The sequence below is a fragment of the Mixophyes fleayi genome, chromosome 7 (genome assembly GCF_038048845.1).
Source record: "Mixophyes fleayi isolate aMixFle1 chromosome 7, aMixFle1.hap1, whole genome shotgun sequence".
NCBI classification, from domain to species: domain Eukaryota; kingdom Metazoa; phylum Chordata; class Amphibia; order Anura; family Limnodynastidae; genus Mixophyes; species Mixophyes fleayi.
In genome coordinates, this window is record NC_134408.1 from 148,258,949 (window position 1) to 148,276,600 (window position 17,652).

Below are 17,652 nucleotides of genomic sequence, written 5' to 3' on the forward strand. Positions count from 1 at the left end.
GAGGGGAACATTTACTGTGATGAGGGAGTGGGGGGAGGCATCTACTGTGATGAGGGATAGGGGGCGCATGTATGGCACAGATGGAGGGGGGCACATGTATGGGAAGGGGAGCCCTGCCAGATTAATTAGAACTGGGCCCCACAGTTCCTGATGGCAGCCTCCTGTGTGCAGGACTACAGTCCTGCCTCCCACAAGTATTTTATAAGAATACACTGCAACAGCTGATAGAGCCCATTACTGGCCCAGGGGCCACTTCATCGGTCCAATCCCTGTACTCTATCAATATAACATTTACTGCACTGCAGGTCATATTCACCTGTGGTTTATAATGCATTGTGGGTGATCAAGCATCTCAGACCATAGTACCTCATTGTCACCAGTCCTATTCCTGCCTATTAAGCTGCTCCAGGACAAGATGCATGCTGGGAACTAGAGCAGACAATGATTGACAGCTGCGCGAGGAGTGGGACTGAGGCTTTGATCAAGCACCCTTAAAGAAAAGAAAATATAATAATTGTGTTTCCAAAAAAATGCTACCTTCTTAACTCTCATGGTTACATCGACATGAAGGGGTATATTTACTAAACTGTGGGTTTGAAAAAGTGGAGCTGTTGCCTATAGCAACCAATGAGATTCTAGTTATCATTTATTTAGTACATTGTACAGAATGACAGCTAGAATCTGATTGGTTGCTATAGGCAACAGCTCCACTTTTTCAAACCCGTAGTTTAGTAAATATATCCCGAAGAGTTAGTCAGTATCTGAAAGAAAGGGGGAAAAAATGAAATCTCTTTAATGAATATTCAGACACTCAGCCTTATGTAATCAAGATTTCACCAGCCTCCAGAGAGCGCCTACAAACAAAACATAAGAAGGGGTCTAATGTTCATAAGAAGGAGGGGGGGGGGGACATTAGATTTTAAAAAACAAAACATTTACTTATGGGTCAATTTTATAAAAACGGGGATTTCACAGGTCTTCTTTAGAAAAAAATAAAAATAAACTACACACCAATTTCCATCATGCTGATGTGGGTTAGAATCCAGAAAAATATAATACGGTAATTACCAACCACTTTGTCATAGGCTAGTTTATAACAAACACATTAATGTCTTGAATAATAATTATTATTGTTGTTATAAAACACTAAACACATTCCGCAGTTTAAAAGAAAAAAAATAAAAGTGTCCTATATTAGGCACGTCCAACTAGCGACCATACCAAATCTCTGTGGCCTGAAGGTTTACACTTCCACCTCCTCTACTGTACGAGACCGGACCTTAGATCCACAGCCGACCCAAAATACTGATTGGACCATAGTAACTGCATTGTGACTGTGGTGTCTGCCTGGTAAGCTGGAGATATCCTCCACAGTCTCAGGATTTGTGTCGATCATGAGATTACCCCCCTGTGATACCAGAAATGATCATGCAAAAAATTGAAAAACACGGTTATTTTTATTTACAGCAATTTCTAATTTTATTCTTTATTCACCCTGAAGTCCTGAATAACCTCACACCAAAGCAGCAAGTTATAACAACGTCACATTATACTGGCTAGAAACGTGCCTACTGGACTTTTGCATTCACCCATTTCAAAAGTGCAAACAAAAAAATATATATATATCATCTGCATTCCATGGAATTCTGGGTAATCTGAGATACTGACCCCCAGTCCTGATCATCAGTCCCACAAATCAACTGCAAGGAGCAGATACATGCTGACGTCAATGCCTATGGTCTTCTTTTCTAAAGTGAACATTAAACAAAAACGGAAAATGGCTACTAGAATTAAAATAACCATCCCTGTTTCCTTTCTCATCACCCAAAGGCACCCAGCCTGTAGAATTATGTTAGTGATACTCTTTAACTGTGCCAAGACAGCCAATAGGGAAACGCTCCAATCAGTTGCTATTAACACTGGGAAAAATACAGGGGGGGGCGGGTCCTAATACTTTTCGGGAGGTGAACTTTGTTGCACAGTTTTCTTATTAAACTCCTAGAAAGACTGCAAGCATACATCTCATTTCACATTTCATTCTCTGAAGCCGATTATGAAAACAATATTTATAGGGGAATAAGATATATCTAACAAATAAATATATAAACTTTAATGCACAGATATCGGTGGATTGCAGTAGCTCTGATGGGTTCCGCTATGTACAATATACTAAGCATACAAATGTCAGTGTTTGATTGGTTCCAGACGACAGCAGAGCCAGCTGCACAGAGAGGCGGCATCGTGATGAATGAATTCACCATCTTACAGTGATAAATTGTGTAGGATTAAAAACAAAAATATACCTCCGCCCCCTGAAAAATAGCAGATCAATAACGAATGGCTGCCGGCAAATTGAAGACTCAACTTAAAAAGTTCAAGGTCATAATTGAATGACATGTGTCTTCACACTCCCCAGCTTTGATCCGACGTATCAGTTGTGGAACCCAAAATGTATCACTCATGTTCATCAATCACCGGGAACATTCCGTATGGCACCAAACTCTCAACATTCCATAATCATAAAAACAATTGGTATCAGAGGTAGGAGAGGTCCAGGTACTGGTCTCAAACCGCTGAGGTCTCCACACCTTGAGTGGAACCTTTTACTGAGAGACTCCCAGAGATATTGTCCGAATCCAGTAATTCCACAATGCTGTAAGGGGAACAGTCTTCTAGACCGAGTTTGCTGCAAAGCCACCCACAGAAACCTTTCTCCATATCCTTCACAGCGTGCCACCACTCACCAAACGACCAAGATATTTGAGTCACCGACGTATATATGGCCAGAGATACGGACACGACCACGATAATAATTGGGTAGAATATAATTAAAAAGGGGCAGAAGGTGATCTTATGCCAGAAAGTCCTCTCTTCATTGTAAACTAAGAAAATGTTATACCAGGTAATGGTCCCATAGTAAAACGACAGCACGAACGATAGAACAAATATGACCGGCAAGCAAACAATACTCCAGAGAAGAACATGCGGACCTTTGTCTAGGCCGACAGAACAAGTCTTTTTTCCCTCCGCTAGCTCGTCTTGCAAAGGCTCCTTGGATCTTGTAAGCTCCTGAAGTTCCTTCTCAGTTAATGTTACATGGATGTCCACCATCTGACCTTTCTTCTTCCCACGAGTGATTGTTCCAGTTAAGGTGACATAGCGGCTATCTGGAGGAATGCTCCACCCACCTATCGGAAAACACAAAAGCTGTTAGGGAAGGACACTCACCCGTCATAAATAGTATGGACCTAGAGTGACAGCACAGAGTTTTCCTGGAATGTCCATATATTCTGTAGATGCCCACTGTACAAATCACACACAGACCTAAGCCACATACAAGGGTATTTCCAAGTTGCAACTACATGTTCTGTCCTATCCCCTAACCTACAGGAGCCATCCTGCTAAAAAGCTTATATCAGGGTTTTTTTTATATTCTGCTTACAGCTATTAGGTTATGCAAGCAGTAAACAGAATTAAAATAAATGCACAATTTGTGACATAAATACACAGGGCTCTATTAAGTGGAGAAAAGCTCTATCTCTGGCGAAACATATGACATGGAATCATATGCACTAGTATTTATGTCTTAATATAAAGACTCGCCTCCTGAACATACCTTCAATTCAACTGGATTGTGCAGTTTTGAATGATTTACGTGTTTATGTTTGATTGAAGGAGGTACGATTGGCTACTCAGTTACATTTGTACCTTATTTACAAAATAGAAGGACCTATACAGTTGTCACTAAAGGCACTTTCTAAACTTGTAAAGTCAATTGAGAACGAATCTCTGTCATGAACTGAATAAGAGGAAACCCCACCAACAAGGGAGAGTTTGGAGAAATACCAGTCATGACACGTCTTATAACTTTTCTCCTTGATTAGAACATTAATTGAGCCATAATGTCATATGTTCCATGATCCCTGATATCAGTGAACTAAATTTAGTGATATATTCTTCCTATTGGTAAACTTAGCAATAATACATTATAGACAGTAGATATCATTTCTTTTTGTTTTGTATACATATATGGGCATTTATATTGCCACGCAGCTGCTACCACATACAATATGGGATATACCGAGCGCGGGCTTATTGCCAAGCAGCTGGTACCATATATAATGTGGGATATACCGAGCGCGGGCTTATTTTTCTCTGGTTTTGTTTCAAAATATTGCCTTTTTGTCATAGCAGCTGTACATCAAGCCTATTTAAGGCACATTTGAGTGTGGCTCACAAGCCAGCCTTTGCTAGATGTAAACCCCTATACCTGGGAGGTGAGTGCATCTGATTTTAACTGCATTTTAATAGTGTTTAAAGCTTATAGGTCAGTGTAGGACCTGCATATAATGAGGTACCCTTGACGTTGGGATGCAGGCTTAAATCTTTTGATCAAAATATGAACGAATACCTCATGTTTTCATTTTGCTAGACACACACAGACATGCAGTTTAAAGGATAAGCGCTGACAAATTTCTTTTTGTTTTATAGACAGTAGATATACCTCACACTATTCTATCGTCCAATTGTATTTGCGAATATCCCTAGACAAAAATAGTAAGCAGTCCAATAGCTGTAAATCTGGAATGATTAGGCAACTTGGCGGATCAGAAAATTGGAATTTGTTGCACAATTCTACAATAATTCCCTCCCTCCATTTCTATGCTTTCTCCCATTTCTCTTTTCCATCTTGTGTTGGTCATTTTGAAGCCACCTAAGAACAGAAACGTCTATAGTGTCCTAACTCTGTAATCGGCTCTTTGTAGCTTTTTTTATGTTTATGTAATTTGATAAAGTACAAAGAATTACATACCATCACTCATTGGGGTTCCCAGAAATCTAGACCCCTCTTCTGCGCTTCTCTCTCCTGCATCCTGATTGGCCGTTTCATCCTCTACGACCTTCTCATTGTCAGAGCGATACACGATGATGGACTCCGGCCGAGGCTCCTTCTTCTTCCTCTTCTTCCTCTCTACGGTCGCCTCTCCCGTTATCCCCTCAAAGGACACTGCAGCCGCAGCTCTCCGCAGGGTGTCCCTTAGGGGACTTTGCGGGGCGCTCTTATTTGATTTTGGAGCGATCTCCTCGATCCCAGGATCGCTGGGAATGACCTCACTCTGCATGTTTTAGAACTTAGAGATCCTGATTGGTCACTTCTCCATCATGTGTGGTACCGACAGCAAAGTGCGAGGGATCTATGGAGATAAAAGTAAAAAAAAAAGTTTAAAAAACAAAAAAAATTACATAGAAACCAAGAGACATATAGTTGCAATGAGTATTTTTTTCTCTGATAAAAATACACCCAGTCAATTTGTCAGAAAAGAAAACCACAAAAGACAAAATATAATATATTCTGTCCATTTAACATTAAATAAACAGATTCATAGTGTAGCTAATTAGAGAGCTCTAATTATACTGCAGATTATTATTAGCTCTGATTTACCTCATAAGAACCCAGGGACAGAGCAATATTTTACATTGACAAGACAGGACGACTGTGCCGACAATATAAAGATGACAGGATAATTATCAGCTTCAACCACAGGAAATTAAAAGGAGCTTTAGAATAAAAGCACAAATCAGATCTCCGTAGAGGAAGACAAAAACTACAGATATTTTATCTTCGTTATTAAAGTCTTCAGCAATTATTACGGCAGTATGTCCTCAGTACATGAAGGCTTGTTTAATACTATGGGGTATATGGCACCAATATGAGATCACACATTTTAGCCAATGAGGTATTTGCTCTTATTAGATGAGCCAGTGATTGACCACTATGGGTGACAGCTGGAGATGAGGGGAAATAGCTGCAAAAAACTCAGTTCAAATTGAGTCTGGTGGCAGAACAGGCCGTTTGTCAGGGGTCCGAAGCATTGGCGATACAATCATCATGTTCTGCTGTTGTTTTTCCATCCCACACTGTATTTATAAAGCTCCGCATACTGCAGAATTTATAGCTTTATAAACAGATCTGGGACAAGCGCTCTGTGCTGTGGTTGGGGGATAATAACCTCCCAATATTTAGACACAGAGAATACACCCAAATCCTGACCCAGTTCCATCCACATGCTATCAAAACACCAACTTTGGGAGAATCCCACCCATTTTGTGTGAGCTCCGCTAATTTAGAGGTCCACAATGTGGAGCAGTCCCAACAAAATCAAGAAGGTTGGGGGGTACGAGAGACGACCTGGTGGGACAGAGATTATAGGGGACTTCCGCACCCAAGACCAGAATCCGCTGGAGCAAAATTCTGCTGCCAAATGGGGAATGTTTAACGAAACAGCTTTAAATACTTCGCTGATCTCTAGATAACAACTGCACTGGGCCCAGGGGTTCTGGAAACGCTTCTGACTACAATTTTCTACGCGGACTCTGGGCCACTTGTTTTTTTTTCTCCTATTTGTGACCATGGAAGCAACAAGCAGGTCCAGTTTACCAGATATTCCAGATTGGGAGCACACGGTGATGACAACAATTCAGAAATATTGTAGAACTAAAGCATCCCCCTAATCTACTAAACAGGCTGCGCCGATGCGCCCTCAAATTTCCGCTCATATTTTGCACCAGGGAACAGTGGTCTTTAACTACACCACTGCTTAGAGTCTATTCTGTACACTAAATATTTGGACATATCAGAGACAATATTCCCATCATAATTCAGTATTTACATATTTACATATTTCTCAGACCGTAAATGACACTGGCGTAGCAGGAAAGAGAGAATATTTCCTCAGCGGGGTTAGAAGGAAGATTTATAGCCATCACTGACCTAGTTATACTGCAAGCACAAGCGGTTCTTGTTCAGCTATAAATAGTATAAATGTATGGAAAGAGGCAGACTGCTGTGGGGCAATCTGTTATTTCAAAGAATCTGCAGGAAGTCTTGGAAACCAGAGCTGGCAGTATGCAGTGATCTATATGGACTTATCCATTCACTAGGAACCACGACATCCAAGAATGCAGCCTATAAGTTCCTTCTGAGCCAGTGATATCTCTGAGAACGCAGCCTGTCTATCTCAAGGGCAATAGCAGGATTTGTAGAGGGGTTTCCAAATGTTTGACTGCGGAGGGGGTGTGACCCTCCTATGTAGAGGGTGTGACCATCCCATGTAGAGGGTGTGACCATCCCATGTAGAGGGTGTGACCATCCCATGTAGAGGGTGTGACCATCCCATGTAAAGGGTGTGACCATCCAATGGAAGGGGCGTGTCCAGCATTTAACAAGCGCTAATACCACCTCCAGCCCCTTACATTTTTTTTGTAATGCCGCCATCACCACTGTTTATTGCGTTTGAATCGCCTTTCACGCTGCCTGGCATTGTAGACCAGCAGGAAAAGGGACATATTTTAAATGGTCTTTGCCCTCTTATTACATACCTCCCACCATGTCTGTGCTCACCAGCGGGACAGGGGGCGTAACGACTGCAAAACTGGGGCATGGCCACCTTGTGGCACTAGGCTGCCCATTACATACCTCCCTTTCCCCAACATACCCACCCACAAGACCAACATGTTCCTGGGCAGGACAGTGCGAAAGAGCTGTAAAACTGGAACTGTCCCACTGAAACCAGGATAGTTGGGAGGCATCATCATCGCCATTTATTTATATAGCGCCACTAATTCCACAGCGCTGTACAGAGAACTTATTCACATCAGTCCCTGCCTCATTGGGGCTAACAGTCTAAATTCCCTAACATACACACGCACAGACTAGGGTCAATTAACCAACCAGTATGATTTTTGAGTGTGGGAGGAAACCAGAACACCCGGAGGAAACCCACGCAAACACGGGGAGAACATACAAACTCCTCACAAATAAGGCCATGTTCGGGAATTGAACTCATGACCACAATGCTGTAAGGCAGAAGGGCTAACCACAGCCAACGTGCTGCCCATGTAATTACACACCTCCCACACATTCAAGTGAGTGAGTTTCGCCTGAATGCACTATGAACCAGCGATATCCCCGAGAATGCAGCCTATCCATTCACTAGGAACCAGCAACATCACCTAGAATACAGCCTATCCATTCAATTGGAACCAGTGACGTCACTGAGAATGCAGCCTATCCATTCACTAGGAACCAGTGACATCACTGAGAATGCAGCCTATCCATTCACTAGGAACCAGTGACATCACTGAGAATGCAGCCTATCCATTCACTTGGAACCAGTGACATCACTGAGAATGCAGCCTATCCATTCACTTGGAACCAGTGACATCACTGAGAATGCAGCCTATCCATTCACTAGGAACCAGTGACATCACTGAGAATGCAGCCTATCCATTCACTTGGAACCAGCGACATCACTGAGAATGCAGCCTATCCACTCACTAGGAACCAGTGACATCACTGAGAATGCAGCCAATCCATTCACTAGGAACCAGTAACATCACCGAGAATGCAGCCTATCCAGTCACTAGGAACCAGTAACTGTTGGTTTCCTGTAAATTCATAGGTTATGTTATTATGAATATTGGTTCAGCAAACACAAGGAGTATAGCAACTAATCAGATTCTAGCTGTCATTTTGTAGAATGTACTAAATAAATGACTAGAATCTGATTGGTTGTTATAGGCAACATCTCCACTTCTTCAAACCCGCAGGTTAATATATAAACCCCAACTACTGCCTCTAATGCGTGTAGGTGACTTTTACACTTTAACATGACGCACCCAACACAGATGTATGCCATAGCAAACGATTGGGTGTTAGACTAGGTGCAATAGATTGCAGCAAGCACAGATGTCAAGAAACAGGTCATTTTAGATTAAAAAGCGCAAGTATACATTAGAAAGAATCCTAAAATTCAGCTGTAGGTTTGTCTCTAGGATCAGCCCAATTTTAGGTCAGTGTTGACCACAGTTAACACAGACCTGAAAACAATTACAGCAGGCACTACCACTCTAGTGTAACATTCCTAAAAGGTATTTGCACATTTAAATTTAGCAGGTACTGTGCCTGTCAATGTTGCAAGCAAGTGATGCAAGTAACACTGTGTCAAGTGTGATCACACTTAACAAAACAATCCCACCCAAGGGAGAGCTTTATTGGGAATATAGTAGGAACACCTACACTGTAAAAGAAACAGCATAAAACCGCTGTGTTCTCATGAAGGACAAGAAGAAAACAATTCCTGCACAGATAAAGAACATTCAAAGACTGGCCTCACATATGTGCATGGTTCCCCTTTAAGAAGAGACATGCTTTCAACCTGGTGCGTGACAGCTATACTATCTATAGACAATGATGAATGCAGCTGTAGGACTGTGCATTCATTTCCAGCACAGAAGAATGTGTTTGACAGAGACCCAGCTGAGACCCCCAGGCTGGGCGACTGCTTTCAGCCCTAAGACTCCAGAGCAGCAGACGGCCGCTCTCTGGAAGGGGTGACCGAGAAGGGGATGGGGGGGGGGGGGGGGGTTCATCAGGATGCCGCAGAAACACAAAATGGGACGGGTCCACACCTGCTGTATAAATTGAAGGAGAGGAGCATTTTTCTGTCACATGGAATAGAGACTAAAGTGGTTTCACAGACGAGAATACGTTTTCCCTGTTATTTGCCTCCTGATGGGTAGCAGAAAGGTGGGTGTCTTTTCAGAGGAAACCCACCAATACCTTTAATATCACCGCCAAGACCACCACTGGTAACTATGAAATAGGCAAATAATCACTTTCTTGCAACTTTCCGGGACCCAATAATCATCTTCATCATCATCATTTATTTATATAGCGCCACTAATTCCGCAGCGCTGTACAGAGAACTCACTCACATCAGTCCCTGCCCCATTGGAGCTTACAGTCTAAATTCACACACACAGACAGACAGACAGACACAGAGACAGACACACAGACTAGGGTCAATTTGTTAGCAGCCAATTAACCTACCAGTATGTTTTTGGAGTGTGGGAGGAAACTGAAGCGCCCCCGGAGGAAACCCACCCAAACACGGGGAGAACATACAAACTCATTACAGATAAGGCCATGGTCGGGAATTGAACTCATGACCCCAGCGCTGTAAGGCAGAAGTGCTAATCACTTAGCCACCGTGCTGCCCCAATGTTTGGGAACATGTGAACAGTGATGGAGTTGAATGTGATATTGAGGTGGAGATGCACCTGATAATCGTGACTAAAAATAAATGATCTAATAAGTCACAAATGTATGGAATACAATGACTTAAAGAATAATCTCCTAATTGGTCAATATAAATATTTATAAATTAGAATATCTTAGATTCTGTAATTACTTTTATATAATAACAGGTAAAATTAAATATAACTGAATGGCAGATATAACTGGTCCAGCTACCGTATATCCTTCTCCTGGTATCTCCAGGGATTTTAGACAACCAGCATCAATACATTTCTGTACGGAGTGCTGCAATCCACAGTGACACCAGGAACATTACGTGGATGGGGCGAGACCAGTTTACTGCATCCCCCACATCTAAAAAAAAAAAAAAAACGTTTACTATGCAAACCAGTTACAAACAGAGATGCCAAAACGGATATTCACCATACACTGAAATGAAGATTGATGATATAGGTTTGCGTAGAAAGCATCAGCCACGGATAAAATACAACTGTGCACTTTTTCCTCAGCCGCATTATATTTAATGGATTCTACAGCAGCAGTTTGTAATGCCAGCAGACACTGAAGGCAGCCATTGTGGGGGCGGAGCTTATCTTCACAAACATGCAACTTATACGTTTATTAGGAACCAGTAACACTGAGGTTCTTGGTGAGTCACAAAGTGATGGCAGCAATTTTGTGACCTCAACCAATAATTCAATTGTCAAAGCCCTTTTTTGCAAGTATTCAGTGGTTAGCACTTCTGCCTCACAGCACTGGGGTCATGGGTTCAATACCAACCAGTGTCCTATCTATGTGGAGTTTGTATGTTCTCCCCGTGTTTGCGTGGGTTTCCTCCGGGTGCTTCAGTTTCCTCCCACACTGCAAAAGCACTGGTAGGTTAATTGGCTGCTGACAAAGATGGACCCTAGTCTGTGTGGGGGTGGTAGGGAATTTAGACTGTAAGCTTTGATGGGGCAGGGACCGTTATGTGGATAATTAAATATTCTCTGTATAACACTGCTTAATACGGTGATGCTATATAAGTAATAGTCACTCCAGGCAGTAATGGCTGGAACATAGAAATCTGCATCAGGCATCAGAAACCCAATCTTCATATCAGAGATCAGAGGAAGGGTTGGGAACCCAAACCTTATTACACTGCAGGGAACACAGAGTTTTAGGGTCTGCGAAAATAGTGGCGCTTTATAAGTAGCTGATGATGATGATGATGATGTCTCTTTAAAGAGTAGAGGTTTAAAGATGGGATGATAGGCGAGATGTAACTAAGAAGTTGATCCCTTATTGAATGAACAGGTCCCCCCAGATCCCATGTAACTTCCAGGCAGACATAGATTGCAAGACACCAACTAGAAGTCATTTCAGGCAAACAGACCCATTGTAATCAGCAATACATCCCATTTGCTTGTGAGTACATCTAAACATCAAAGTTCACTTCATCACCCTCAGTAAATTTACAGCAACCTCTGCTTTCATATTCTACAGCTTCTTCGAGGCAAGAGAATGACATCAATATAGCCTGATGGCTGAGTGCATTGTGAGGGATCCTAATACAGGAAGTGGACAGACAATGATTTAATCGCTCCAGTAAATGCATTCCTATCAGTGCTGCCAAATGCCCCAACTTGTCTAGGAAGAGATCTATTTCATTCATTAAATTGTTTGCAAATAAACTCGTGTGGTTTGTTTAATGGACACAAAGACTAGAAACTGAAATGAAGATTTAACTATTGATAGAGAGGCAATGCTCCATCCAACTGATGCAGTCAATTAGCACATTGTACTCACCAAGCCGGATATGATGCCTCTGCAGAGTCAGGGAGAATTGGCAAGTTTCAAATGGGGAAAAAATACATCTATCTAATAATAGAATTGGAGGAGGGGGGGGGGAGAGCTACTGTCAGGCTATTGTATTATAGGATATTCCCTGACTTGGTGTCTGCATGCAAACCTTAGCTGGGGGCTCGGTGAGCAATCAGACCTCTATTTTATTAATGTCAGAACCTTGTCATGAAGCAGCTGCTGTGTGATATCTGGGGTAACGGATCCAATCAAACGGGGTTAAAATAGAAATAAACAAGCAGGTGTAAGAATTGCTGCACATCACAAACATTGTATTATTTAAATCTATGAACAGCCAAACACTATCAACATTAATACTTAAATAGATTAGACATTGTAAACAACACTAATACATTATATCATTTAAATACAGCAACCTGCCAAACATAGCATCACCACTAATTCACACATTGTATCTAATTTAATCATACTGACCTCTTTTCAAGATCACTAAACACTTCAACAATTGCTTTATATAGCACTCAGCAATTAATGAGAAGCATAATTAATTAGTTTGACTTAAACAGCATTGCATTGTTGTTCTTGCAATAGATATAATACACACATACAGTATATTAATTGCTAAATGTGCACAGATCTGTATAAGACTGACAGTAAGTTCAGAAAAGATGCTTACTAGGTACCATGTTACTGAGCCTCTGAGGGGTGTCTGCTCCTCTTCCTGGATTTATGATGGGGAAGGTGGAACCCCAGATTTGAGGTAGGATCTAGCAGCTGTCTGTGACCATCCCAGGACTACTGCTCCCTGCACAAAGGACAGAGACCCTCTCCAGGCATAGCCACGCCCACCGGCACATCCCTGGGAGGAGCTAGAGCTCTTTCACATGACGTCATGCACTCACAGATGAGCTATACTTGTCCCTCTGAATCATTAACTGTTTAGGTACTGGTGGGTATTTAAATGACTTCCAGTCAGTAGCACAGATTTCCATGCACATACTTCTGCATCTAGTCCTCATTCAATTTGCATACCTTGAAATTTTTATTTTTTTTAGCAATTGCTACCAATTATCTTGGCTGCTAAATCATTATTGAAGTTTGTAGTCTATGACAATAAGCACTGTACCATAGCAACCAATAAGACAGACATTTGTTTTCATTATCTAACTCACCAGACAGATGAAAGCTAATTGTTGGCTGGTTGCTGCTAGTAAGTTACTCTCAGTTTTGAATTATATTACATGGAATATACTGCAATGCACCATGTCTGTATTCTGTACCCTACAACAAACACTACCTATTTTATTCTGCATATAGGAGCACGGTCATATCAGCTAATACACACATTACATAAAGCCTGGTAACATTCATAACTATGTATAAAAGTTCCTGAACTTATTATAACCAAACATAATTGAAATACAGTTGTGATTATAGCAGCAGCATTTTCCTACAGACTTGTCATTAAAGGGGTTCTCCATCATCAAACAAGTTTAATCGATTGGCTTATTCATGCTGCAACTGTTACTAAATTTTTATTTCTGATCTTTTCTGCTGAGACTTTATATAATGAGACAGAGTTGGTTATTTTTGATTCCCTGGGACATGACATGCAGGGAATCGAAATGCAGTTTTATCCGATGCACAAAGCAGAGCTATGACATATTCAAGAGTAACAAAATTAACCAACTCTGATGATATAAAGACATAGCAGAGAAGCACAGAAAAAAAGACCCCCAAAAAACACGTGGGCCACATTTAGGAGCAAACCAAAAAAGGAGCAGATTTGCTCTTGGTCAAATCAAGTTGCAATGCAAGGGATGAAATCATATGTTTTTAGTTGTTGCACGCAGCTTAAATACTGGCTGCTTTTGCATGTTATACATGAATACTAGACACCTTTATTTTTACATGCCACCTTCCAACTTTGCATTTTTTTATTTTTTTTGCTTTGCTCCTAACACCAATGTAGACGTTTCAAGAGACCATGTGCAAGCCAAGATGGACAATTAGCTATGTACACACACAGTGGGTCAGTTTTAGTCTGTAATGGCCGATAATACATAGGTATATCTTGCACTCAATTGCATACAGAGGTGGAACTAGGCAGTTGTGGGTGCAATTGCAGGGAAGCGGGGAGGAGGGAACCCAGGCCCGCAGCGCTGTACAGAGAACTCACTCACATCAGTCCCTCCTCCATTGGAGCTTACAGTCTAAATTCCCTAATATAGACACACACTCACACACAGACACAGACAGACAGGGAGACGGACAGACAAGGGTCAATTTTGATAGCAGCCAATTAACCTACAAGTATGTTTTTGGAGTGTGGGAGGAAACCGAAGCACCCGGAGGAAACCCACGCAAACACGGGGAGAACATACAAACTCCACACAGATAAGGCCATGGTCGCCTTATCTGCTGCACCAATGGTAGCTCTGCCAATGGTTGCATAGTTTGGGCATATTGAAACTCGTCCTCTTTTAATACAATTATCAGTTGTAAAACAAAGCACATAAAAATGCATTAAAAATAAAAGGTATAGCTGTCAATGGTGTATGTATCACCAATGCATTCTAAAATCTTAACAAAGACAAAGTATTTAACATTTTAGAAAGGAGACAACATTAAGCAGAAGTGTTTGCTTAATAAAACTCTCAGCTGATCCTTGTCTTGAAGTGCTATGACGATGTTATATGCGGTAATATTGTAAGAGTCAGTTTTATAAAGAAAGCATACATGTTCAGTATGTAATAAATGTGATAAGAAACATGATGAAACAGCTGCTCACCTCGAGTTATAAGCTCAGCGATCCATCCATGGAACTGGTATATGGTAGTGTGCAGTGATGGTCTGTCTTGCACTTTAGATTGTTATAGTGGGGGGCAGGTCAGGTCTTATGTATCTGTTTACATGACAACTGGGGCTGGTTTGAAAGTAGACAAGAGGCGTAACAGGATGTACATTGAAAGCATTTTTCATTGCTTGTTTTGTGTCTGATGGGAAAGTTTATATACATTTCCCCCAGCATTGGAATAAAAGCTGCCTGGATTGACCCTATTATCTATTTATCTGTCTATTAATACCCCGTCTTTTTTTGTGTTCATTCCAAATTGTAAAGTGCTGCTGAGCATGCTGGCGCTATATAAATAAATGTTAATAAATAAACATGTCATTCCTTTTAAGTATAAAAGTCTAACTTGGACTGATTCCAAAGTCAGATTGGTGTTTCAATCCAATGCTATAATATGGCTTTACGCCCAACTTCCGTTAACAGAATAAGAAGTTGTTTGTTTTTAGGCTATTTTGAAAATTAGAGATAGTTGGCAAGTGTTTCACAGCCAATATAAGCCATCCTGAATAGAGAATGTTTTCCAGAATACCAATGACAATAGGCACAGTGAGGTTACACCTTAAAACAGGAAACATAAATAGGATGCAAACATTACCACAAAAGTTTACTACACATCCTATGAATGAGAGGGGTGATTACCATTTCCACAGAGAGCCCTCTGACTAAAACACTGCAATTTTTTTGTTAGGTTACCAACACTTACTCTTGCATGAATTGGGAAAAGAAACAAAATTGATATATTAATCTTCCTATTATGATACATTACTCAAATCAAGAACTATAAAGTAAGAAATCAAGTTAACTGTATTTACTGTATGTACAAAGTTAATGTAAATGTACCATTCTTTTACATACAATTCAATTAAGATGAATATATTCATACCATGCAGTTTATTTTGTATATATTAATTTATTTTAATGTTATGGTAGTTATTGTATAGAAGAAATTACATTTCTATGAGGGTGTTTTGGGTAAAGGTAAGCTCTGCTTTGTGCGGTACACAACTTAGAGGGGGGGGGGGGGGGGGAGCATGCCTTCCCTGACAAAGCCCCATGTGTATTGGTGAGTTTTTCACCATTGCAAGGTACAGGGTAGCCCTTAAAAACATTTGCTATGGGACACACAAATGTCTATTTACACCCCTGACCCTTGGGTTTTATAATGCAGGTGCTGAATGAAAAAAGAATTACATTCCATGTTGTAAATTTCTGTGACAAAAACTGTACTCTGGTGGAAAATGCAGGGATAGCGGAGAGTGGCATCACCTAGGTGAACCTTGGCTTAATACAATGCAGAATAAAAAAAAAATTTTTAGGGACAGAAACATTATAGGAACAAAATCTGGAAAACCTTAACCGGCCTTTGAAAATTAAGGAAAGTAAACAACTAAGGGTGTGCAGTACTTTATTACAGAAAGAGTAATAAGTGCATGGCATAGACTCCCAACAAATGTTGCAGTGAACTATAGTCAAAAATATATGACACATATATATATATATATATATATATATATATATATATATATATATATATATATATTTTATTCTACCGTGTGTACAAAATCTCCACCAGTGAATACTGTAAGCCCAATATACCACAACATTTGTATGTTGGATACAGAGTTTAGCTCTCAGTTTTAATTGTATTAAAACAAGAAATTGCATGCTACTTGCTATGCACTTGCACTTGTTTCCCTCTGGTTACATAGCTGATAATTACTGCTCCTGGGTTTTGAAGATTATTTTTCTTGAATGTTTGTCCCCAAAATGCTCCTGTAATCTATTTAATCTAATTATTTATATTGTTGTTATTTTATTCTAAAAAAAATGTGCATTTACTTATGCAGCATTATAGCTTTCAATTTTTGGCTATTGTACTGCACTGTGCCTATTCAGTCTGCATTTAGGACAGTGTGCAGTTATTTATGTATCTACTTATTTGAAGTTTTTCTTATTGTATTACAGTATTTTCCATGTATTATTTACAATGAATAGTGATGGTCTTGCAGTATGCAGCAGTGTATTGTCTAGTCTAGGTCTAGGATTTTATTATAAAATATACAGGTAGAAGCAGCAGTCATGGGCAGGGGGGCAGATAAGGCAGGGGGCAGGATAGGGGGGCAGGGGGTCAGATAAGGCAGGGGGCAGGATGGGGGGCAGGGGGGCAGATAAGGCAGGAGGGGGCAGGCATATAAGGCAGGGGGGCAGGATGGATGGGGGTCAGATAAGGCAGGAAGGAGGGGGGCAGAGGACCAAGCTAGGCTTGAGGGCACAGAGGGGAGCAGGGATGCAGAGGGGGGTGAGCTGAGGACAGAGCTGGGTTAGGCTTGGACCGGTAACCATGGTAACGCGGCCTAGTTAAAGCTCCCAGACCCTGCCCGGAGTACCCGGAAGTCACCTTTCATCATGGCGGTCTCCAGTGTGTTAGTCCGGGACTGTTCCGGAACAAAGTTGCGATTGTCACGGGAGGAGGAACAGGCATTGGGAAAGCCATAGCGGCCGAGCTGCTGGGACTAGGTCAGAGGCTGGGGGCTGTGGCCTGTGGCCCTCAGACTGGGCCCCGGGCTGCTGGGATTCATTTAACCTCTTCCCTGCTGCAGCCTCTCTCTGCCTGGGAGTGCACGTGGGTGACCCGCAGCTGGTCAGCCATTGTGGAACTGCAAGTCCCAGCATGTGCTGCCAGCTGGGGTTGGAGTAGTGTCCTATTGATGTTTCTATTAGGGGCATGCTGGGACTTGTAGTGCCACAACGTCTGGCCAGCCACAGGTTGCCTTCTTCAGGATACACTGTTGGGTGGGCTTCCCCTTAGATTTTGGTTTAAATGACAAGGGGCAGAGAGGTGACACCAATGACCTTGAGTATTCAGCAAGGTCAAGTGAGAGCAAAGTGAGGTCAA

General features: G+C 41.4%; 2 protein-coding genes across 4 annotated transcripts in view; one reads left to right on the top strand and one right to left on the bottom strand.

Annotated features, from left to right (window-relative positions):
• Positions 1–1,266: 1,266 nt before the first annotated feature.
• Positions 1,267–12,755, bottom strand: TMEM169 (transmembrane protein 169). 3 transcript variants are annotated; one of them, XM_075178689.1, is made up of 4 exons: positions 12,579–12,755; positions 10,316–10,453; positions 4,814–5,195; positions 1,267–3,188 (listed from the first exon to the last, which is right to left on the bottom strand). In XM_075178689.1, the coding sequence occupies exons 3-4, from the start codon at positions 5,121–5,123 to the stop codon at positions 2,566–2,568; spliced, it is 933 nt and encodes a 310-aa protein (XP_075034790.1). In that variant the 5' UTR covers positions 5,124–5,195; positions 10,316–10,453; positions 12,579–12,755; the 3' UTR covers positions 1,267–2,565. The 3 variants fall into 3 exon arrangements, with proteins under 3 accessions (XP_075034790.1, XP_075034791.1, XP_075034789.1); XM_075178690.1 differs by lacking the exon at positions 10,316–10,453 and having other exon boundaries at positions 12,586–12,755; XM_075178688.1 differs by lacking the exon at positions 10,316–10,453.
• PECR (peroxisomal trans-2-enoyl-CoA reductase) overlaps positions 10,703–17,652 on the top strand; it is a 17,180-nt gene continuing 10,230 nt past the window's right edge. The window contains exons 1-2 of the mRNA XM_075181407.1: positions 10,703–10,748; positions 17,115–17,273. Of these exons, the coding sequence (XP_075037508.1) occupies positions 10,703–10,748; positions 17,115–17,273 (205 nt within the window). The remainder of the gene's footprint in view (positions 10,749–17,114; positions 17,274–17,652) is intronic.

Bases quoted from the DNA above. Each gene is read 5' to 3' on its own strand.
- TMEM169 (XM_075178690.1), bottom strand. From the start codon at position 5,123: ATGCAGAGTGAGGTCATTCCCAGCGATCCTGGGATCGAGGAGATCGCT. The intron at 3,189-4,813 runs GTATGTAATTCT...GTTTTCCGATAG, and splicing joins GGGAACCCCAATGAGTGATG to GTGGGTGGAGCATTCCTCCA.